The sequence below is a fragment of the Marmota marmota genome, unplaced genomic scaffold (assembly GCF_001458135.2).
Source record: "Marmota marmota marmota unplaced genomic scaffold, marMar, whole genome shotgun sequence".
NCBI classification, from domain to species: Eukaryota; Metazoa; Chordata; class Mammalia; order Rodentia; family Sciuridae; genus Marmota; species Marmota marmota.
Window position 1 is genome coordinate 41,061,151 of NW_026000026.1, and position 18,446 is coordinate 41,079,596.

The window sequence follows — 18,446 nt, forward strand, 5'->3', positions numbered from 1 at the left end:
TACTTCTGGCCTCCCTAAAAAAATTGAATAAATAAAACTTAAATACAACCTCAATTCCCCACCCCATGATCCGAGTTCTCTGTGATACCCGCAGCTATTATTCTTGTATTTTTAAGATTAACCTACATGAACCCATTGCTCCAGTCAGACTCTGTTTTTCCATCTTCAATGATTTTTACTATTCCCTCCACCAGAGTTCACCCCAAAGCTGGGCTTTGCACAACTCCAAGGAATGCTAGTCATACAAACTTTGATGGGACTGGTACCCCTAGAGTTGTGCAATTTGGTGGCTCCTTGAAAACTCCAGGTCAGATGTCTCTCCTTCCATGAAGCTTTCTTAATGTGCTCTATACAGAAATAATTTCTCTCACCTCTGAAAAGCAAACATCTCCTAAGACATATCATGTTGTGAGTTTAAAACAGATGTATGCATATCTCTTGTCTACCATGCTACATACTTAAATTGAACCCCGTTGTGAGCCATCCATGGGCTGCGTGAGCTATGCACATTTGAACGTATGAGGGGACTGGTCTGGTGTTACACAGCCTCTTGGGCTGTGTGGTGCATGTATGCCTTTTCTCTTGCTCTTCTGTGATCCTACACAGCACTTGAGATGGATGTGACTTGCCAAGATGTCAGTCAATCTGCTGACCACAAGACATCACCAAGCAAGACTCCACCCTTCAAAACCCAATCCCTTGCATTATTTGGGTGGAATTTTCTATTGAATGTCTTTCTCCTAAATAAATAGAGGGGTTCGGGTTGTGCTCTCTCTCTTGCCTCTTGCCTCCCTTGCTCCCATTGCTTCCAGCATGGGAGCTGACACCTGAGGTCGTAGAGCCATCCCTGATCCCCTCAAAAGATATTTCTGTGTTTGAGTAATTTTTAGTTGCCAGCCCAGCCAGCTGGTGACAGAACCCAAAAGTCATATTTTAAAATCTCCAGGGGAGGGAGAAGGGTGGGAAGGAAGAGGTGGGGATCATGAACTGAAATCAATTTCCATGCATGTAATAAGTTTGTCGGGATGAACCCTACTGCTATGTATAACCATAAAGCTCTAATAAAATAAACAAACAAACAAATAAATAAATAACAAAAATCTTCATATGTCCCAAAAGTCTCACATACTTTATTGGACATACTCTAAATAACTTCACTAAGCACCATACTTTTCAACATGATTCACATATTACGAAGAAACAAGTGCTAAAACACTAACAATTAAAGTAATAACATAATAAAACATTAAAAATCCAGGCATCCATTCTGGTTATTCAAACATTGGAGGAAGAAATGTTTGTAAAACACAAAAAGCAACAGGATGCATAAAGAAAGGAGGCGCACCCGAGGCCAGGGTCTTTTACCAAAGCATTGAGAACACAAACATGAAGCAAAGCACAGGTTCCTAACAGCAGGGAGTAGATGAGTGATGATGGGTACAGAAAGCTGAGAGGCGCAGGGAGGGCTTAGTGTAGGCTAGAAAGGGCCAGGACACAAGAGAACTGTGCTAAGTGGGGGGAAAAAAAAAACATTCCAGTGGAGAATGCCTAGGGCAAAGGGACCCAGAGTCCCAAGGAAGCCTATCAGTTATCCAGAGCACTGCCTGACTGAAGACATGAGCATCCCCAGCTTCCATCACTGGAGATCAAGTTGCCTGACTCTAAATATGGATCTAATAGTGTTCAATTCCTTGGACCACAAATTAATAGAAATGCATTCCTCAGACATGACCTGGAGACTGATCTGTACTTGGCCACAGAGCAGCAGAACTCAGAAACCCAAACCTGTCTGTTAATGAAAATATCAAACGTGAAACCCATAAAGCACATTATTTCCTTATTATTAAGTCCACACCCTTGCTTTCACCCTAAGTAAAGGGCCCTCTGGGTCCTCAACAAATGGTCAAAGAAACAAACAGTATATTTTAAGGACAAAAGAAAGAATTCATCATTGGAGAAACTTGCTTTTTTTTCCTGTATGTTTTTTTCTAGAAAGTAATGCAAGTATTGTTTTTTAATCTTTCATCTCCCAAGTTTTGAATAATAGCATCAGTTCTTCTTCAAGGATTACAAAACATGATAATCTTCATTAAGAATGTTAACAAATCTAAGGGTTAAACTTCCTCAGTACTGCACAGTCTACAGCTCTACTACAAGTTCTCAGGATGAAAAGACCTGGCCTTGCTCCATACCCGGGAGCTCGAGGATCAGAGCATTTGATCTCTTCCAGATCAAATGAAACAGGGCATGGGGGAGGAAACGGCCATCCGCTTTTCTGCTTCAGGGCCAAGCCCTACCCTACAGCATGCTGACGTGGCCACCTGACCTGAGAAAGGAGAGTGCAGGAATGACAGGCGTGTTGTATTGACCCACAAGCAAGCCCCACTGCAGTGTAAACATAAGCCTTCTAGAACTGGAGCAGGGCAAAGTCACTACTTGCCTTCAAGTTTGTGATTGTTGTTTTGCTTTTCTCCATTTGAATAATGAACTTGGCCTCCAAGTCCTTTTCCCTGCAACACAATAACAATATTGGTCAAGACAAGAAAAGTTCATTTTTAAAAATTGTTTCATTAACTTTGTACAGACAGGGATTTGTTTTTAAACAGCATCTGAAAAGCAATCCCTCATAGCATTACTATCAAATCCTTATTAATACTATAAGACATGAAGACACACACAAGAGTGCTACGGTTAAGAACTACGTCTAACAATGTGTTATCAAAATCTATAAGAACTTCTGTGAAGATTTTAATGACACAGAGAGAGAGAGAGAGAATATGAAATGACAAAAACCATGAAGCACCAAGCCTCATGAAAAACAAACAACAACAACAAAAAAAAAAACAGCCCTACCAACCCAGGTACAAAGAAAAAGATACTTTATCCCTCCGCCCAGGATGAAAACTAAGATAAAAACTATAGCAGTCACAATCAGGTACTGGGTACAGCCCCCTCCTCTCACCACCTTTTCACATTCTTTAAAATTTCATTTCCTAGAAAACAGCAGAACAAGAAGTAAAGTAATTGCTACAATTACAATTCTCCAGAATCAATGACCATACATCTATACAGTGGAGTATTATGCCACTCAAAAGGAATGAGGAAGATGTCAACATGCTGATATGGTGCAGTGGCCAGGATACACAGGTTATGAGGAGAACGTAAGGTGGAGAAAAGCACACAGATGGTCCTTGGTTTACGATGGCTTTACTTCCCATTGTTGGACCATACAACAGTATGAAAGCAATATACTTTCAATGGAAACCATAATTTGCATTTTTAATCGTGGCCCTTTCCTGGGCAAGCAATATGTGGCCCAAACCTCTGGCAATGCTGAGTAGCAGCAGCAAGCTGCAGCTCCCAGGCAGCCACTCAATCATTATGAGAGTGAAAACCACATAAAAATTAAAAGGATGACCTAAGTATTTTTCAAAAGGCTATCTATGGAGAAAGAATAAACTGGAGTATAAGGATGAGAACACACATGGTCTTCTTTTTGTGGTCTTCTCTTCTCCCCCAAGGCCCCTAAGTATCAGGGTGACTTCCAGGTCCATGTGACACTCCATCAAACAGCCTTACCCTTCCTGCCCTACTCAACATTCAGGTACCTAGTCTTGTCCAAACTAACACCTACTGACCTTGAACACATCTCCCCCTTCTGCAGCCACTGTCCCAGTCAAGTCACCACCACCACTTTCTAGTCTTGTCCCCTCCCACCTACACTCTATTCTCTGCTGCCAGAGGGAGCCTTCCAAAATACACATCTCACCATGAAGCATCTGCTTTAAAACCCATCAAGGACTTCTCAGAAACTACAGGATAAGACCAACTCTTATGATCATACCCTAACTCAAATTGTCATTTTAACACTATATTCTGCCTCACCCCCTTTCTCTGGCCAACTCCCAGCCATTCCTCTGGGCTGGGTTCAGACTTCACATACTCTGAAGAGCCTTCACCAAGCACTCTGCTTTATCCTTAGTTAGATGGCCCTTCTGCTCATCTCACCCCTGGACTGTGAACTTAAAAGCGAGGACTCTCAGCCTGTTGAGTTCACACCCTACACCCTTTGGCACAGTGCCTGCAACTCTGACATGGTCATAAATTGATTTCTGCTTGTGCTGGATTGACTGAATTATTAAATGAATGGCTCTTACCCCAGCCTACTCAGCAATGCTCATCCTCTACTACAGGGATCTCCCTACTGGCTCCCTCCCATTCTTGGTTCTTGCCTTTCCATACACTACGATATCTTCCTATCCACATCCTCAAGCAAGGCTTGCCTCAGGCTCAACGTGGCTCATCTCCTCCTAATAAACCTTCAGAAATATCCCTCCTACCCCTACCTACCTAGCTCATCCCACTTATGAGGGTTTCATCTTTAATGATACCATGTCTCCAATTCATCCAGAGAAACAAGAACCCAGCTTCCTTCACATCCACACCTGATTCCACCAAGCACAAGGACAATGCTCACAACCAGTCCTGAGAGCAATGACTTTTAATCCTTCAGCAGAGAACTGTAGAATACCAGGCTCTGAGAGTTCCATGGCCTCAGGTCAATTTCCTCTGACATTTAAGAAACATGGCAAATAAATCTTGACATTTTTCTTATATTGAGGAAAATAAATAATCCTAAAATATTATTTGAACATTGACTTAATAATAGAGCAAAATGAACTATGTCTCTCCCTGGCCACTTTGGTGAATTGGGTTTCTCAACCGAAAAGTCAATTATGGTCCCTTCATATAAATAAGTAATTTATTTGAAAGGCCTGGAAACTAGATCATAAGATGTTACAAATGAGCCTGCTGGAGTAAGGATACTGAGTTATAGATCAATATTGGAGGGTTTCAGGGAGGAAAGGAAAAGATTTAAAATATCCAATCAGGAAAAGAGATAAATTATGTCAGCTCTCAGATATGTGAGTAGGGAAATGTTTATTAGGAAAAAAAATACTATGTTAATCTAAATATTTCAAAAATGTTTTTGAATTATTCAGCAATTCAAATTGATTCCACCCATTCCGCTAATGGTTTTTGGTCACTCCATGATGCACAGCTAAACTGGCAATGCTGGGCTCTCCAAAGTGAGCCATTAGTTTATTTCCCCCAAGTCCTGAAACAAACCAGCATTCTTCTATTCACCTTAAAAGTTAACATACTATGAACCAATATTTAACTGCCTCCAGTTTGGTGGCAAGACACTCAATAGCAATAATAAAATAAAAAACTATATTTTTAAATCAAGAGTTCCACTGGTAACAATATGGAAAGCAACCCAAGCAATACTATAAGTGGGAGAAAGATGAAGTGGTAAAACAGCATGTCAATGGTGATCAAGTTTGCAGCTCAATATAAGTATAAACAAAGCCAAATGAATATACACATCTATGCCTCTGAACATTTCTGAAAAGATAAATGGAAAGTCATTTGCAGTTGTAACCTCTGGAGAGAGAGAGAAAGCAGGACCTGGGGGATAAGAAAATAAACATTTCAGTGTTAGAAATACTTTAGCATAATTTGATAGTGCTTTTATAATTAAAATGAGTCATGTAACAATAAAACACCAGCAGTTCCTCAAGCTCTAGGACAAGTCCATGGGACACTCCTCACCTGACAGCCCACCCAGAGCCCTACAGAGGACAAGGCCCCTCTGGCCTTGCACTTCCACCCTCCCCCACCCCCAGGCCCTTGGTCATTCTCTGGCATTGCCTAGTTTTGCCCCTGCACTTCTCTACCACTCTACATTCCCACCAGGCAAAATGATGCCCAAGATTCAAAACCACCCCCAAGCTCCTTTCTCAGAGAACACTTCTGATCCCTTAGGCTCAAAAAATGACTCAGTTTCTCAGCTCTACTCTATGACACTTCTTTTTATTTTTTTAAGAGTTACAGATGAAACACAGAATGCCCAATTAAACTGAATTTCAAATAATCACCAAACAATTTCTTTGTATAAGTCTGTCCTAAATATTGCATATTACATACTCACACTTCATTTTTGCCTACTAACTCAGACATCATCACCACCTCTCAAAGCCTGTGCACTCATCAGGACCTTCGAAGTTAGATGTACATATATTCACCTCCTACCCAAGCCCAAACTGCATGTGAGTGACACTTCAATACCATGTAGTAGTGGAGGTTTCAGAAACATGTGTCACCTTTATCTCAAAGTCTGGCATCAAACTCAGGGAGAATCACTATATTCCCTGAAGCCCTTTCTTCCTAATGCTACACCTTGTCCTTTCTGGCTGATCCTCAGCACTTGAAACAAGATTATCAAGAGAAGTTAGTACACAATCAGGGACCGTTGACTACTCTTAGGTGCTCTCCATGAAATCATAAAAGCCTTCATCTTAACTTCTGAGAAAAACCCAGGGAAAAATATACTGAAAAAATAAATCCTGGAGCGGGTTTTTCAGGCAATCACCCTGACTTCATTTCAGTTTCTCAGAACAGGCCTCACCACACCACACCATGGTCAGTTAGGCCAGGAGCACCAGAACTGACATCCTAATACCAACCTTGGGTGGCAGCTGGTAAGAAGTTGGAACTGCCTCCACTCCATTGCCTATGGGCTGTCACCATGGAAGAGTCCAGGCCAACAGTGCTGCCATAGCTCACAGACACTATGAATGGCCTGCTAAATGAAATCCTCAGCTGACCCCTGCCACAGCAGAAGGGAGCTAATAAGGTGAGACTTTTATCACCTTACCAGGCCTGGGGAAGGTGTCATAAACCTAAAAGATTAGGCAAAGAGCCAACTGGTACCAGTTATATGTTGGGATCTGAAGAAAAGCCTCAATCTGAGGAAGTCTGGCATGCAAAATATTCATTAGAGTGTGCCCTTGGGAAAAACCCCTGGGAAAAGGAGGAGACAGAAAAAGGCAGGGCAGAGGAAGAAGCAGAACTGAGACACAGACCCAACAACGGCCTCAGCCAACTCCATGGACAGTTCTGGAGGGGAATGGCCCTTCAGAATTGCCCCAAGTGGGAACAATATGCTGTTCTTTATACCCCTGCAATGAACAGTCAGGGACTAGGCACTGCCTGGAAAAGGGCACACCACAGACCAGACCATCCTTGAGGGGCTAACAGCTGAAAGCTGTGCTAACACCACTGCAGAGGCTGGACAATAAGACCTCAAAAAGGAGAATCTGAACAGCAAACAGCATCTACCACACGGATTCCTCGTAGAAATACCATATAAGCTTGGATTCTACTCAAACTTGGGCGTCACCTGCCCTAATTGGAATGCAAATTTCTAGGGACAATTAGCTTATAATTAAACAAAAAACATCCTCTACAGGCAGCTAGCCATCTTTACCTATTATCATACTGGGACTAGACATTTTATTTCATCATCAGTATTATTAAAATATGAAACATTCACGAATTTGCATGTAGTCCTTGCACAGTGATCATGCTGATCTCTGTTTTGTTTCAATTTAGTACATGGGCCTCCAAAACCAGCAGTTTTTTTTTTTTTAATTGACAAATAAAAATAATATATGCTTCAAAAAAAAAAAGAAGAAAAAGAAAAGAAACACTATAGATGAACATGTGATGTAGCATCAACAACTCCCCAGCAAAAAGTACCAAGCTGGGGCTACTGAGCAGGGAGGCAGATGGTTTTTTCTTCTTCTTCTTTTGGTTGAAGAAAGAATAGCCTAAGAATCAGAATTGTCTCAATATAAAATGCAACTGCCTTGAGATGTGCAGAATCATCACTGAAGAGATTTAGTCAGAGGCTAGACAATTCCTTATCTGGAACACTGTATAAAGAGATTTATATATTCATTCATTCACAAATATTTACTGAGTGCCTTCACAAGCCAGATAATACTCTTGGTATAGGGATAAAGTGGCAAACCATACAAAGGCTCAGTTCTCATGTACTCTGCATTTCGGTGAGACATTGGGGAAAATAATAATAATAAAAGCAATAATACAATGTCATTTTAGATAATAATAAGGGCTACAAGGATATAAGAATGGGTGCCTTGGAATAGGACTGACAGGCAAAGGGAGGCAAGCAGCCAGAAAAGAAGTCTGAAAGGGGGTGATATGTGAACAAAGACTTGAATGGACAGAAGCCAGGGGAAGGGCATTCCAGGTAAAGACAATGGCAAGGAGCCAGCCAGAGGCTTTGGGGAAAGGATAGGAAGACCATAGTAAGTATAGAAGAAAGGCAAAAATGGAAAAGCCTTAAGGCAAAAGCCAATCATGTCAGATCTTCCAGACTTTGGCTAAAATGGCTAAGACTTTGAAACTGAAATGTGATAGGAGGCCACTGCACAGAAAGGCTTTGCATATAGCAAAAATCACATTTACATTTTTTTAAATACCACTCTAACAGCTCTGCATAGACTCTAAAGGGATGAGAATAGAGCAAGGAGATCACAGCTACACATACAAGCGATGCTGGCCCAAAACTAGAGAACACAGATGTACTCAAGACAACTGGGCCACTTCTGTGATGCCCTAGACCTGATGACCAATAGCCAGAATCATCTGGAGAGCTTCAACTCAGACCTAACAAATAGAACTCTCTAACATAGGGATTCAGGAGTATGTTTAACCATCTAAAATTCTAATGATTCACCAGGTTTGGGAACCACTGCAGTGATTAAACTGCAGTGCTTCCCTGAAGAATTGGGATTTTATAAAGCTTAACTGCCTCTCAGCTCCTTCTGAGATGGTATTTCAGTAAACAGTGGTCTCATCCCCTCTTCTAAATAAAGCTCAATGCCCCTAACCCCAATTTCAGAACAAAATTTCACAACAGCGCCATGTCTTTTGGGCTCTCACTTTTGACTTCCAGCTGGGGCTTCTCTTCTGGACCCTAGAGCAGGAAAGTTCTTTTAAAGAAGGTACACAACTATAACCTCTCTAAAGACCAAGAGAGAGAAGTCAATTCATTACATGTAACAGATGCCTTACTCAGGTCATGAGAACTTAATTCTGACATGGAACCCTGGTCCTAGTTGAAAAGAACTGATAGACAGTTAAAGAACTTTATATGTTACACCTAAAATTAAAAAGAATTAAATTTTGCTGCTCAAGGCTAAAGATGATATTTTAACAGGGAACTTTGGATACTCTTCTACAGGGAAGAAAACTGGGGGTCAAGATGGTAAAGGGTTTGAGAGTCAAGATGAAGTTCAGGGAAATGGAGCATGTGAAAAGAAATGGACTCAGAAGAGAGTAAGAGACTCAGCCTATGACCTCAACTTACAGAGAGTCACTGAAGCCCAGGAAAGTTGCATGACTTACTCACAGTTTGTTCCTATGGAGTAAGTGTTGCAAAAAGTCACAAGAATTAAGCAACTTCAAAGCCACAGAGAACTACTGAGGGTAAAGCTAGTGCCCCTCACCTGACTCAACTACATCATCCTGAAGGTGGGAGTTACAGCTCCCACAGGAACATAGTGGGCCAGTCAGTAATTAAAGGCATCACAGGAAGATTACTCCAACAGGCCAAGTCATCAAATGTATCCGGCCCTGGATGGGGAAACATGAAGCCCATGTAGCCTCATCTTCCACCACAAAGCCAGCAGCATCCGAGGTCCCACATTCCTAACTATTCCTTCTTGTCAGCCTCATGAAGACCTGCCTCTGGCCTTGCTCACTCTGGTCCTCCTGCCTGGAATGTACCTTTCTCCTCCAATTGACTTATACTTCAAAGCCTATAAATGTGTCTTCTTCTCCAGAAAGACTTCCCAGATCCCTCCCTGCCACTATCTTTTGTGTGACAGTCCACAACACCCCACAGCAATTACTTTAGACCTGGTGACTATGGGGAAGCTATATGGTTGTCTTCCATTCTTTATTTACCAGGTATAGGAGTCTAGGAGCCTCCTAGATAAAGCCTACTATTTTACACATCTCACGATACCAAGCACTATTCTGATGTAAAGGAAGCACTGGAACGAATGTATTTTGGTCGTTTTCTCTTATTCAGCCATATGCACTAGACGCGGTCCCAAATATTAATATCTGACTCTTGAAAGACAGACCACATTCATGTAACTTTTGTTACCACAGACTGTTATAACTATTCTACTTTATTATTGGTTACTGTTGTTAATCCTTACTGTTTCAAATTTATAAGTTCAACTTTATGATGGGTATGTATGCATACAAAAAAATAGCATATATAGGGTTTGGTACCATTCTTGATTTCAAACATCCACTGGCTTCTGGGAATATATGTCCCATGAATACAGGGGAGATGGCTATATCTGGTAAATAAAGAATGAATGAAATACTCGTACTGAAAACAGGAGACTTTTCTTGAACTTAGGCACTTAAGCTAATGCTTTCAAAGTTTAGTGTCCTTTTAAAATTTTTAAATAAAGACACATTCTCCCCATAAGCATCAGATAACTTGGCAGATGTTAACTCCATAAGAAACAAAGCTCTTGCCTCTTCCTACAGATTCACAGCTTTGACCTTAACTCCAGGACCAAGTCATAGGGGATTCTGTCTCCTCTGGACTCACAAGAAAAACAAGGAAGCGCATATGCCCATACTACTCTGATATGCTCCCCCCAAACATACAAGCATCAACTCATTTCAAAAAGTGGAAGCTCAAAAGAGATAGTATAGATTTCAACACTTGAAGTACAAGAACACTGATTTCCAGTGTTCAGATATTAAATCAACTATTCAATGCTCCGAGACATCCTAGTGTAGTGCTGCAGTGCCATGAAACACAAAGAAATGTGTTTTCTCAGTCTTCATCCACACCATCACTACAACCTTCCTCCAAATTTATCTCTATTTTAGAAAAATGTTCTTAGTGACAGCTTTTGGGGAAAAAATACAATAACTGGCCTGTAAAAAGGAGACTGATTCCTTTTACAACATCACCTCCTAAATATACCAGTTAGGGGAGAGGCCCTGGTATAAATTCAAACTGAACTGAGGGACTTTTTCTTCAAAAGACTTCACTGCCAGTCATGGGGGAAGAGATGAGATCTTGGTTTCCTGTAACTTTTCCCTCCAGCACAGCACCTAACATCTATGTTGCCAAGCACAAAGGTTTAACAATGGAGGAAGAGGGAAGGGCACTAGGTTTAGGGTTGAAACCTTAACTCTTAGCAGCTTTGGGACTTTGAGCACAATATATAACTTAGCTGGCCTTGGTTTTCTCATCTGTATAATGTTCTTGAATAACACCTATTACACACAGCTTCTCAAAAAGTACTCATTGCACAGCAGTGCTGTGGTTAATAAACTAGCTGATGTACACTTTTGCTGAAAGATGTGATAGAAGAAAGCAGGCAACAGGAAGCCAGGCACAGAGCAGATATTCAACCAATGCATTCATTTCCATCACGAAATCAAGGCCCAACCATTTATCCAACCAATGTTGATTGTGTCACTACTGTGTGCCAGTACTGTCTGAAGCAGTGGGGGTATACCAGTAGACAAAACCAACCAAAAGCCCTGTCCTCAGGGAGCTCACAGGTCAGCAGATACATTCATTTTAACATGACCTTTCCAAAAATAGGTAGAAATGAGAGGGAATCCAGAGAAAACACTTGTCAAAGTTTTTAGCCAAAGCCCTCATTAATGAAGAACCATTATATAGCTGATCTTATGAAGATCTTTCCAAGTTTTGTTTATGAAATGTCGTCTTCATTCACATAATCCTGAGGGCACAGTTCAAAAAAAAAAGAAAAGATTATCAGAAACAAAAAGGTTCTTTATTTTTAAATACTTGTGAATTATGTCTGCTTGTTCTAAGTACATGCTGACTGTCCAATCTAAGGGCACATGATGCATACTACATCCTTCTGTCACTTCCCCAGGGCAAGCTTGCAGTGCTCACTCACATATTAAATTAGAGAGAGCCACTGCAGCCAGAGGCAGGAATAGGTCGATGGACAAACACATATGTCTCTTCTTTATGAGACTCTGTGAGAATACAGAGGCATATAGTCATGGCCAGTGCCCTTTGATGGTCCATGATTACTCCATATGGATGAAACAAAAGGCTGGATGAACCTCTGAACTGGCTTTTGGGCATGGGAGGTCAGACCAAGGAGAGACCTGGCTTCTATTGGTTTCCAAGTGAACAAAGTTGGACCAAAAAGGAAGTCCAAGCACATTTTTTATATTAAAGAAGGGTAGGTCAGCAGACCTTTCCTTTATAGGATATTCTTTGAACACTGAAATGAACCCACTGCCTTCCTCAGTGCCTGATGGAGCACTGCTTAACAAAGACCTGCTCCTTGCCCTCCCCAGCTCAGCTTACACTCCTTTCAGATTATACCAGTCAGACAGGGAACAGCAGTTCTCACCAGAGATTTCAGAGGAGACTGCTCAACACAATAGCAAAAAAAAAAAAAAAAAAAGCTGGAGAAGCCACACGCTGCACATGTTCATCTAGCCCTCACCTGAGAAACATCAGGACATTACTAAAGGAGAGCCTATTGCTGCTAACCATTACCCAGGGATACCTGATATCATAGAGCAATGCAGATCCAGTTGCTTGCGCAGTAAACCAAACCTCAGCAAGGACTCCAACCCAAGAATTCTCCAACTCTGCTACACACAGGAACTTCTTGGGTGCTCTAAAAGCCCTGATGCCCAGGCTGCACCTCAAACCAACTAAATCTGACTCTGAGATGGGAAGCAGGCATCTTCTGGGAAGGCTGAATTCCAGTGTCCTGTCCTCTGTTTCCCTACTTGTCCTTTACGTGTTTCAGAAAGACAAACTGTAGATCACTCTACAATCAGATGTCACTACCAAAGCCCACAGGAGAAAACTCACTGTGATATAGGCTTGCACAAAATCAAAGGAGAGAGAAAAAGAAGGACCAAGCCTGCAAAGAACAAGCTTCACAGAAAGTGCAAGGCAAGCTTCAGAACCCCAAGATCCAGTTCCAGTTTCCAAATCTCTAACTGACCAGCACTTTGACAGCCTACTCAGCCTGTCTACCTACCCCTAAAATGACAGCAAGTCTTGCCTAACTCTACCACTAACCTGACCAGGATGGGCAATGAATGACCAATCTTCCACACAGCAAACAGTTGCCCAGCATAACCAGCTGGTAACCAGCATCGTTTATGAAACTACCTTCCAGAGCTATATCTTGGAGAAGGCCCAGATTCTTACCTGTTATCTGCTCCCTAGAAATACCAATGTCTGGATCTTTGTGGCAACCAGGACAAGACCAGCTTTTCTACACATCCCATGAAAGGCTGCTTGTGTCTCAACAGAGGAAAAGCAAAGACCACTCAGAGAAACCTCACCAAAATACTGAAAATGCTAATATTGTAGGAGTGCATAAGGGATAATGACAAAAAGTAAATAAAAAGTTTAAATGAGAGGCATTTTAAAATATTCACTCTAAACCAGAAGTTTCAAAATGGCACCCCAGGACTAGGACCAATGCTTTAAAATGTCTGTAATTAGTTGACAATATTTTAAAAGTCAGGTTTTACACAGAACCTGGATTTCTGATCTCTCTTGAAACACTGGTAACAAGGATGGTAGGATATGGCCCCCCTGTGTCCATGTTCCAAAGGAGAGTGGGGGAGGGGGAAGGAGTTGTACAGTGTCTCCCCAAAAGGAGTGCTCAGATCCCCAAGGCAACCTAGCCCACTCTGTTCTCCCAGTCCGGTACTCCAGACATGAGAGTGGGGGCCTCTACAGGAAACCCAGAGACAGGAGAAGGGACTAGTGCCTCTAATGGTAAGACACTACTTAAATGACTAACTGGCAGCATCTCTAAAAGATCTGACTGTGGTTCCTTGAGACCATCACCATGCACTAGCTGGTGGATTTTATTCTTTTCTCCCATTCATGGTGCCTGTAAGGGACAGAGAGCAATGAAAACACTGGCTGATGTGATAAAAACAATCAAGCTGCTTTTTACAAGATAAAATCCGATATAACCCAGTTGGAGCCAATAAGTTCAGGTTTTCTAATTTCTTATTTAGGGTTTAGAACACCAGGGAAGGGGTGTTCTCTTTCTCCCTCATTTCCTTCTGTCTTTTCAGTGTGAGCTGTATCTCCCTAACTTTCACTCCATCTGAATCTGTGACAGTATTTTCACCTTCTGATGCCATCGAGGTGTGTAATGTCTGAAGAAGGAAGCTGCCAATCCCCTGGGGCTATAAATCTGAAACAATATTATCAGGTTCTGAACACTCAACAATTCATCCCAGATTCCTGGCAATTGAATATACTACCACAACTTACAGGTAGAAATAAAAGAAATAACCTGTCATCAAGCCAGAATGGCCTGAGGTAAGAAAGCCGTTTGATATCACCAGTGTTTTTTCCAATAAAACAGAGACCAACAGTACAACAGGTCTGGCCTCATTTCTGTGGCTCAGCTGACCAAATAGTCCTTGCCCAACAGAGCAAGACCCCTAGGACACCATATCAGGGCAAAGGAAGTCAGTCTCAAGTTGCACCTGGCCAAACAGCTACACCTGGCCAAGCAGCTACACCTCTACTAAGTGGACCTCATTTCAAAGGCAGGCAGGGGATGGAGCTAACATAATGTGTGGCGCTCATCGACTGAGGCCAAGAGGCCTCATCTTGAGATAACAGGATGACATTATATGCACAGTCCCACTTCTGTTGACTCAAGTCCTCAATTCTCAAGTGTCACCTTCCAGTCTTTTATGATTAATCATGCCTTTTCATTCAGCCTCCTTTCTCCTGCAAACCGACACTTGCTCTGAGCTCCCCTCATGCTTCAGCATTCCACTTCCTTTGCATTTTCTAAGCTTGACAACCCCAGTTCAGCCCTTCTAATAGGAAGCTCTCCAACACAAAGAGGTCCTTAGCTTCCTTCAGTTACACAGAAAAAGGACTTAAGAACATTGGCCTCTGAAAATAAACAAGCAGAGAAAATCACATCACATAGAGGAATCAAACGGCTGGTATCAGCCTCGCAAGTGCAATATTAATGTGCAACCAAAATGAACTTCTTTCAAGTCCTCGAATAAGGCCTCTGGACCTCCCCCAAACTGTCCCTCTACCACTCATGCTTTTTGGCTCAACCCCACTTTTGCTCTCAGCTAATATGTCTCCCTCCATGATCCTTCCCTGATGCTGCAAGTCTCAGACCCCAATTCCATGTTTCCACAAGACCTAGACAACAAAGGCTAGGCCTTCCTGGCTCATACTCCACTGTACCCCTGACTGCAGCACGGCAGTTTTTAAAGGTTTTGGAGGGCTCTCCAACATCAAAACTATTTTCATACTGATACCTGGACACTCTTTTCCTTTTTCACTCTTATCTTGCTAATGGCAAAGAAACAGGTGCCTACGTTTTCCTGTGATTTAGTTTAATTTTTAATATGATAAACACAAATTTACCATAAAGCCAAAGTTCTTTAGGGTCAATAAATTTTGAGAGTTTAAGGGATCTCAAAATCAAAACTTTGAGATCTGCTATACTTGCACATACTCAGCAATGTATTTAAATACTTTGTGAATGATAAGTCAATCCATCAATCAGTCAATGGTAGATGGAACTTCTTTCTAGCAATTTTTATGAAAGTCACTTCTTATGAAAAAGAGAAAGAAAGAAAAGATTCCCAGGAATCAGTCCATTCTCTCTTGGCCAAGAAGGGAAAGACACAGAGTTGGGGAACAACATGTGAGAAAGAGCCAGGACCACCAATGTCCAGATTTCAGACTGTCTGCAGCTTCTCTTGGTGTAATGAATTCTATACTCTGGATTGCTTAGAAATTGGCCAAGACCATTTTACCCAGCCAGCATCTCCAGGTACTTAGGAGTTGTCATCCGTTCCTCTACCCCAACTTCCTTCTTGGCAGTCACTATTAATTCGACCCCTTAATTCTCTCTGGAACCCTTCAGGATATAGCTTAGAGGTCCCTTCCTGCAGGCAGATTTCCTGGCTCCTTCTCCCCAGTCTGGATCAGGTCCCTCTGGTATAGGTTCTTGTTTTTTTTTTTTTTTTTTATTGTGGGTTGTTCAAAACATTACAAATTTCTTGACATATCATATTCCACACTTTGATTCAAGTGGGTTATGAACTCCCACCTTCACCCCATACACAGATTGCAGGTATAGGTTCTTAACAGAAGTGTTTGTTGTTGTTGTTATTGTTGTTGCTTTTCTATGATGTCAATCTCCCTAACTAGATTGGAAGCTCCAGAAGAACTAGAAAGTGACTGGTCTTGCTAACCATGATATCTGAGCACCCAGCACAGACAGGTGAGCTATGATAAAGGAGTTGATAAATGATATGTACATGTTGGGGTGTTTAGTTTGGTAGATAGATGACTGATGGGATTTGAGTGGTTAGGCAGTTGACTGGCTGGGTGAATGGTTGAGTAAATGGGTGGGTGGGGACAGGAAATGGGTATATAGATGACTGAATGAATGAGTTGGGCAAATGGTAAGAAGTGGATGGGTGAGTAGATTCATTCTGATGACAATGTTCTAGTTCAGAACTATCTTTGCTCAGTTTCATATCATAGGCCTCCCACACGCCTCTGGAAGCTGGTGGTCTCACTCCCAGGTTTTACATTATACAAATCTCATTGTGCTACACCTATTTGCAAAGTGGCTCCCGCTACCTAAAGAATCAGCTTACAGTTAAATAATTTTTAGAAGAATGAACAGGAACAATAATAAGGTCCAAAGTGCACAACTGGTAAAATACTCTGGAACTTCGTAGCTCTCCACTTTCCTCTTACCACCCACCTGAAGTTCGATACCTTGCATTTCTCTAATCACAGGCCAGTTTAGAGCCTCTGAATGTGTCCTCAGTCATGGGCACACTCTCTAGGATGTTTCTCTTGCCCTCAGAAGGAGCCACTAAACAACTCCCCACCCCCACACTGCCATGCCTTGAAAGCAACATTACTACCTAGAGAACTTGTGAGGCTTTCTTTGTTTCTGTTGTTTCAACAAGATCATGAGCTACTTAAGAAACAGAAATCATACTCTTATTCATCCCTGGCCAAAGAAAAGACTCAGGGAATGTTCAATGGCTGGAAGATGACAAAGTCACCAAGAGAACACTGTTCTTCATCATGCTAGGCCTATTTGGACCTCAAAGCTCAACTTCCCCCATAACATGATGCATGCAGGCTTAGGCTAATACTGATCTTCCTTTTTCCAAAAACTCACTGTTCCATATCATCTACACAGCAGAACTGAGTACTTGGTGAGAAGTGGACTCTGTCCATTCTTTATTGTATTATGTAAGATTCTAGTCCACATAACCATAGTACTCATGAAAATCCCAAGAGACAAGACAAAATTATAATAGTTAACAATGACTGTGACTACTCTGTTCAAGCACTTCACAGTCATTAATTCCTTAAGCCCTCACTATAACCTTATAAATAAGGCATGAGTATCCTCATTGCACAGGTGAAGCAAGATGAGATCAGAAGATCAATAACACATATAAAATTATGTAGGTGGTTGGTACCAATGCCAGAACAAAACTTTAGAACCACCTGATAATCTTTCCTTTTCCATTCAGGCCTACATCACATCCTTCCCTGTGCATGAGCATGATGAAAAGTTTGAGATCACAGGGCAGTGAGATTCCCAAAGAAATTTCACTGATTTAATTAGGCTGCAGTCCAAAGCCAAAAGTAGTAGTTTCCCACAGGCAAAAAGCATTTAATGTCTGCTAAATGGATGAATAAATAAACAAATAGATAAGAAACAGCAAATCAATAACTACAAACATGCTTCAAAGGCTAAGAAAATGTATCAGGTTTATCCAGTACTGATTAATGATAGCTGCTCCTCAAAAATCAAAGTATACTACAAGGAAATAGAGGAAAGATGGCATAAGAAAAACAACCACAAAATTCTGACTCTTCAAAATCAAAAGAGAAAGGAATTACAGCCAAGATCAAATCAAAGACAATCAAATCAATATCACAAGCACTTGATGTGCCAGGAAAAGAAAAATAAATCCTTCCCACTGATTCATCAATTCATTTATCAGTCATCAGAAAATCTGAAAACTATTTGTTAGTAGAAGTTCAGTATAAGTTACACTGGAATTACACTGGTGGAAAGCCAGCCTTTAGAGTGTTCCTACTTCTCTCCTATACCATCCTCCTCCTCCTCCTAACACAGGCCACTGACCTCATCAGACACTGATAACATCAGCCCACATCTCTCCAGCTCACCTTCAGTGGTTGTCCACTGCCAACAGAATAAAAGCTATTGTTCTCAGTGCCAAATGGAATTTACAGGTCACTTAGGTAGAAGCTCTTTCCTGACATCCTAGTCTGGTGATCAGCCCAGCAAAAACTAAGCTTCGCCAAGTGGCCTCACATCTTGCCTCCCCAACAAGACACATCCCCCACTGCTCCTCTACTCAACCCCTCTGGTCACTGGCTCTCTGGTCTAAGCTTCCTGAGGGCAGAAATCCATTCCATACTCTGTGCCTAATACGACACTCTGCTC

General features: G+C 41.7%; 1 protein-coding gene and 1 pseudogene across 6 annotated transcripts in view; both read right to left on the minus strand.

The window, feature by feature from the left end:
• Nucleotides 1–18,446, minus strand: part of Kif16b (kinesin family member 16B) — a 302,607-nt gene that overhangs the window by 267,075 nt on the left and 17,086 nt on the right. For all 6 annotated transcript variants that reach the window (XM_048811331.1, XM_048811330.1, XM_048811329.1 and 3 more), the window contains exon 2: nt 2,441–2,510. In XM_048811331.1, the coding sequence (XP_048667288.1) occupies nt 2,441–2,510 (70 nt within the window). The remainder of the gene's footprint in view (nt 1–2,440; nt 2,511–18,446) is intronic.
• Nucleotides 7,381–7,477, minus strand: LOC125619296 (annotated as a pseudogene).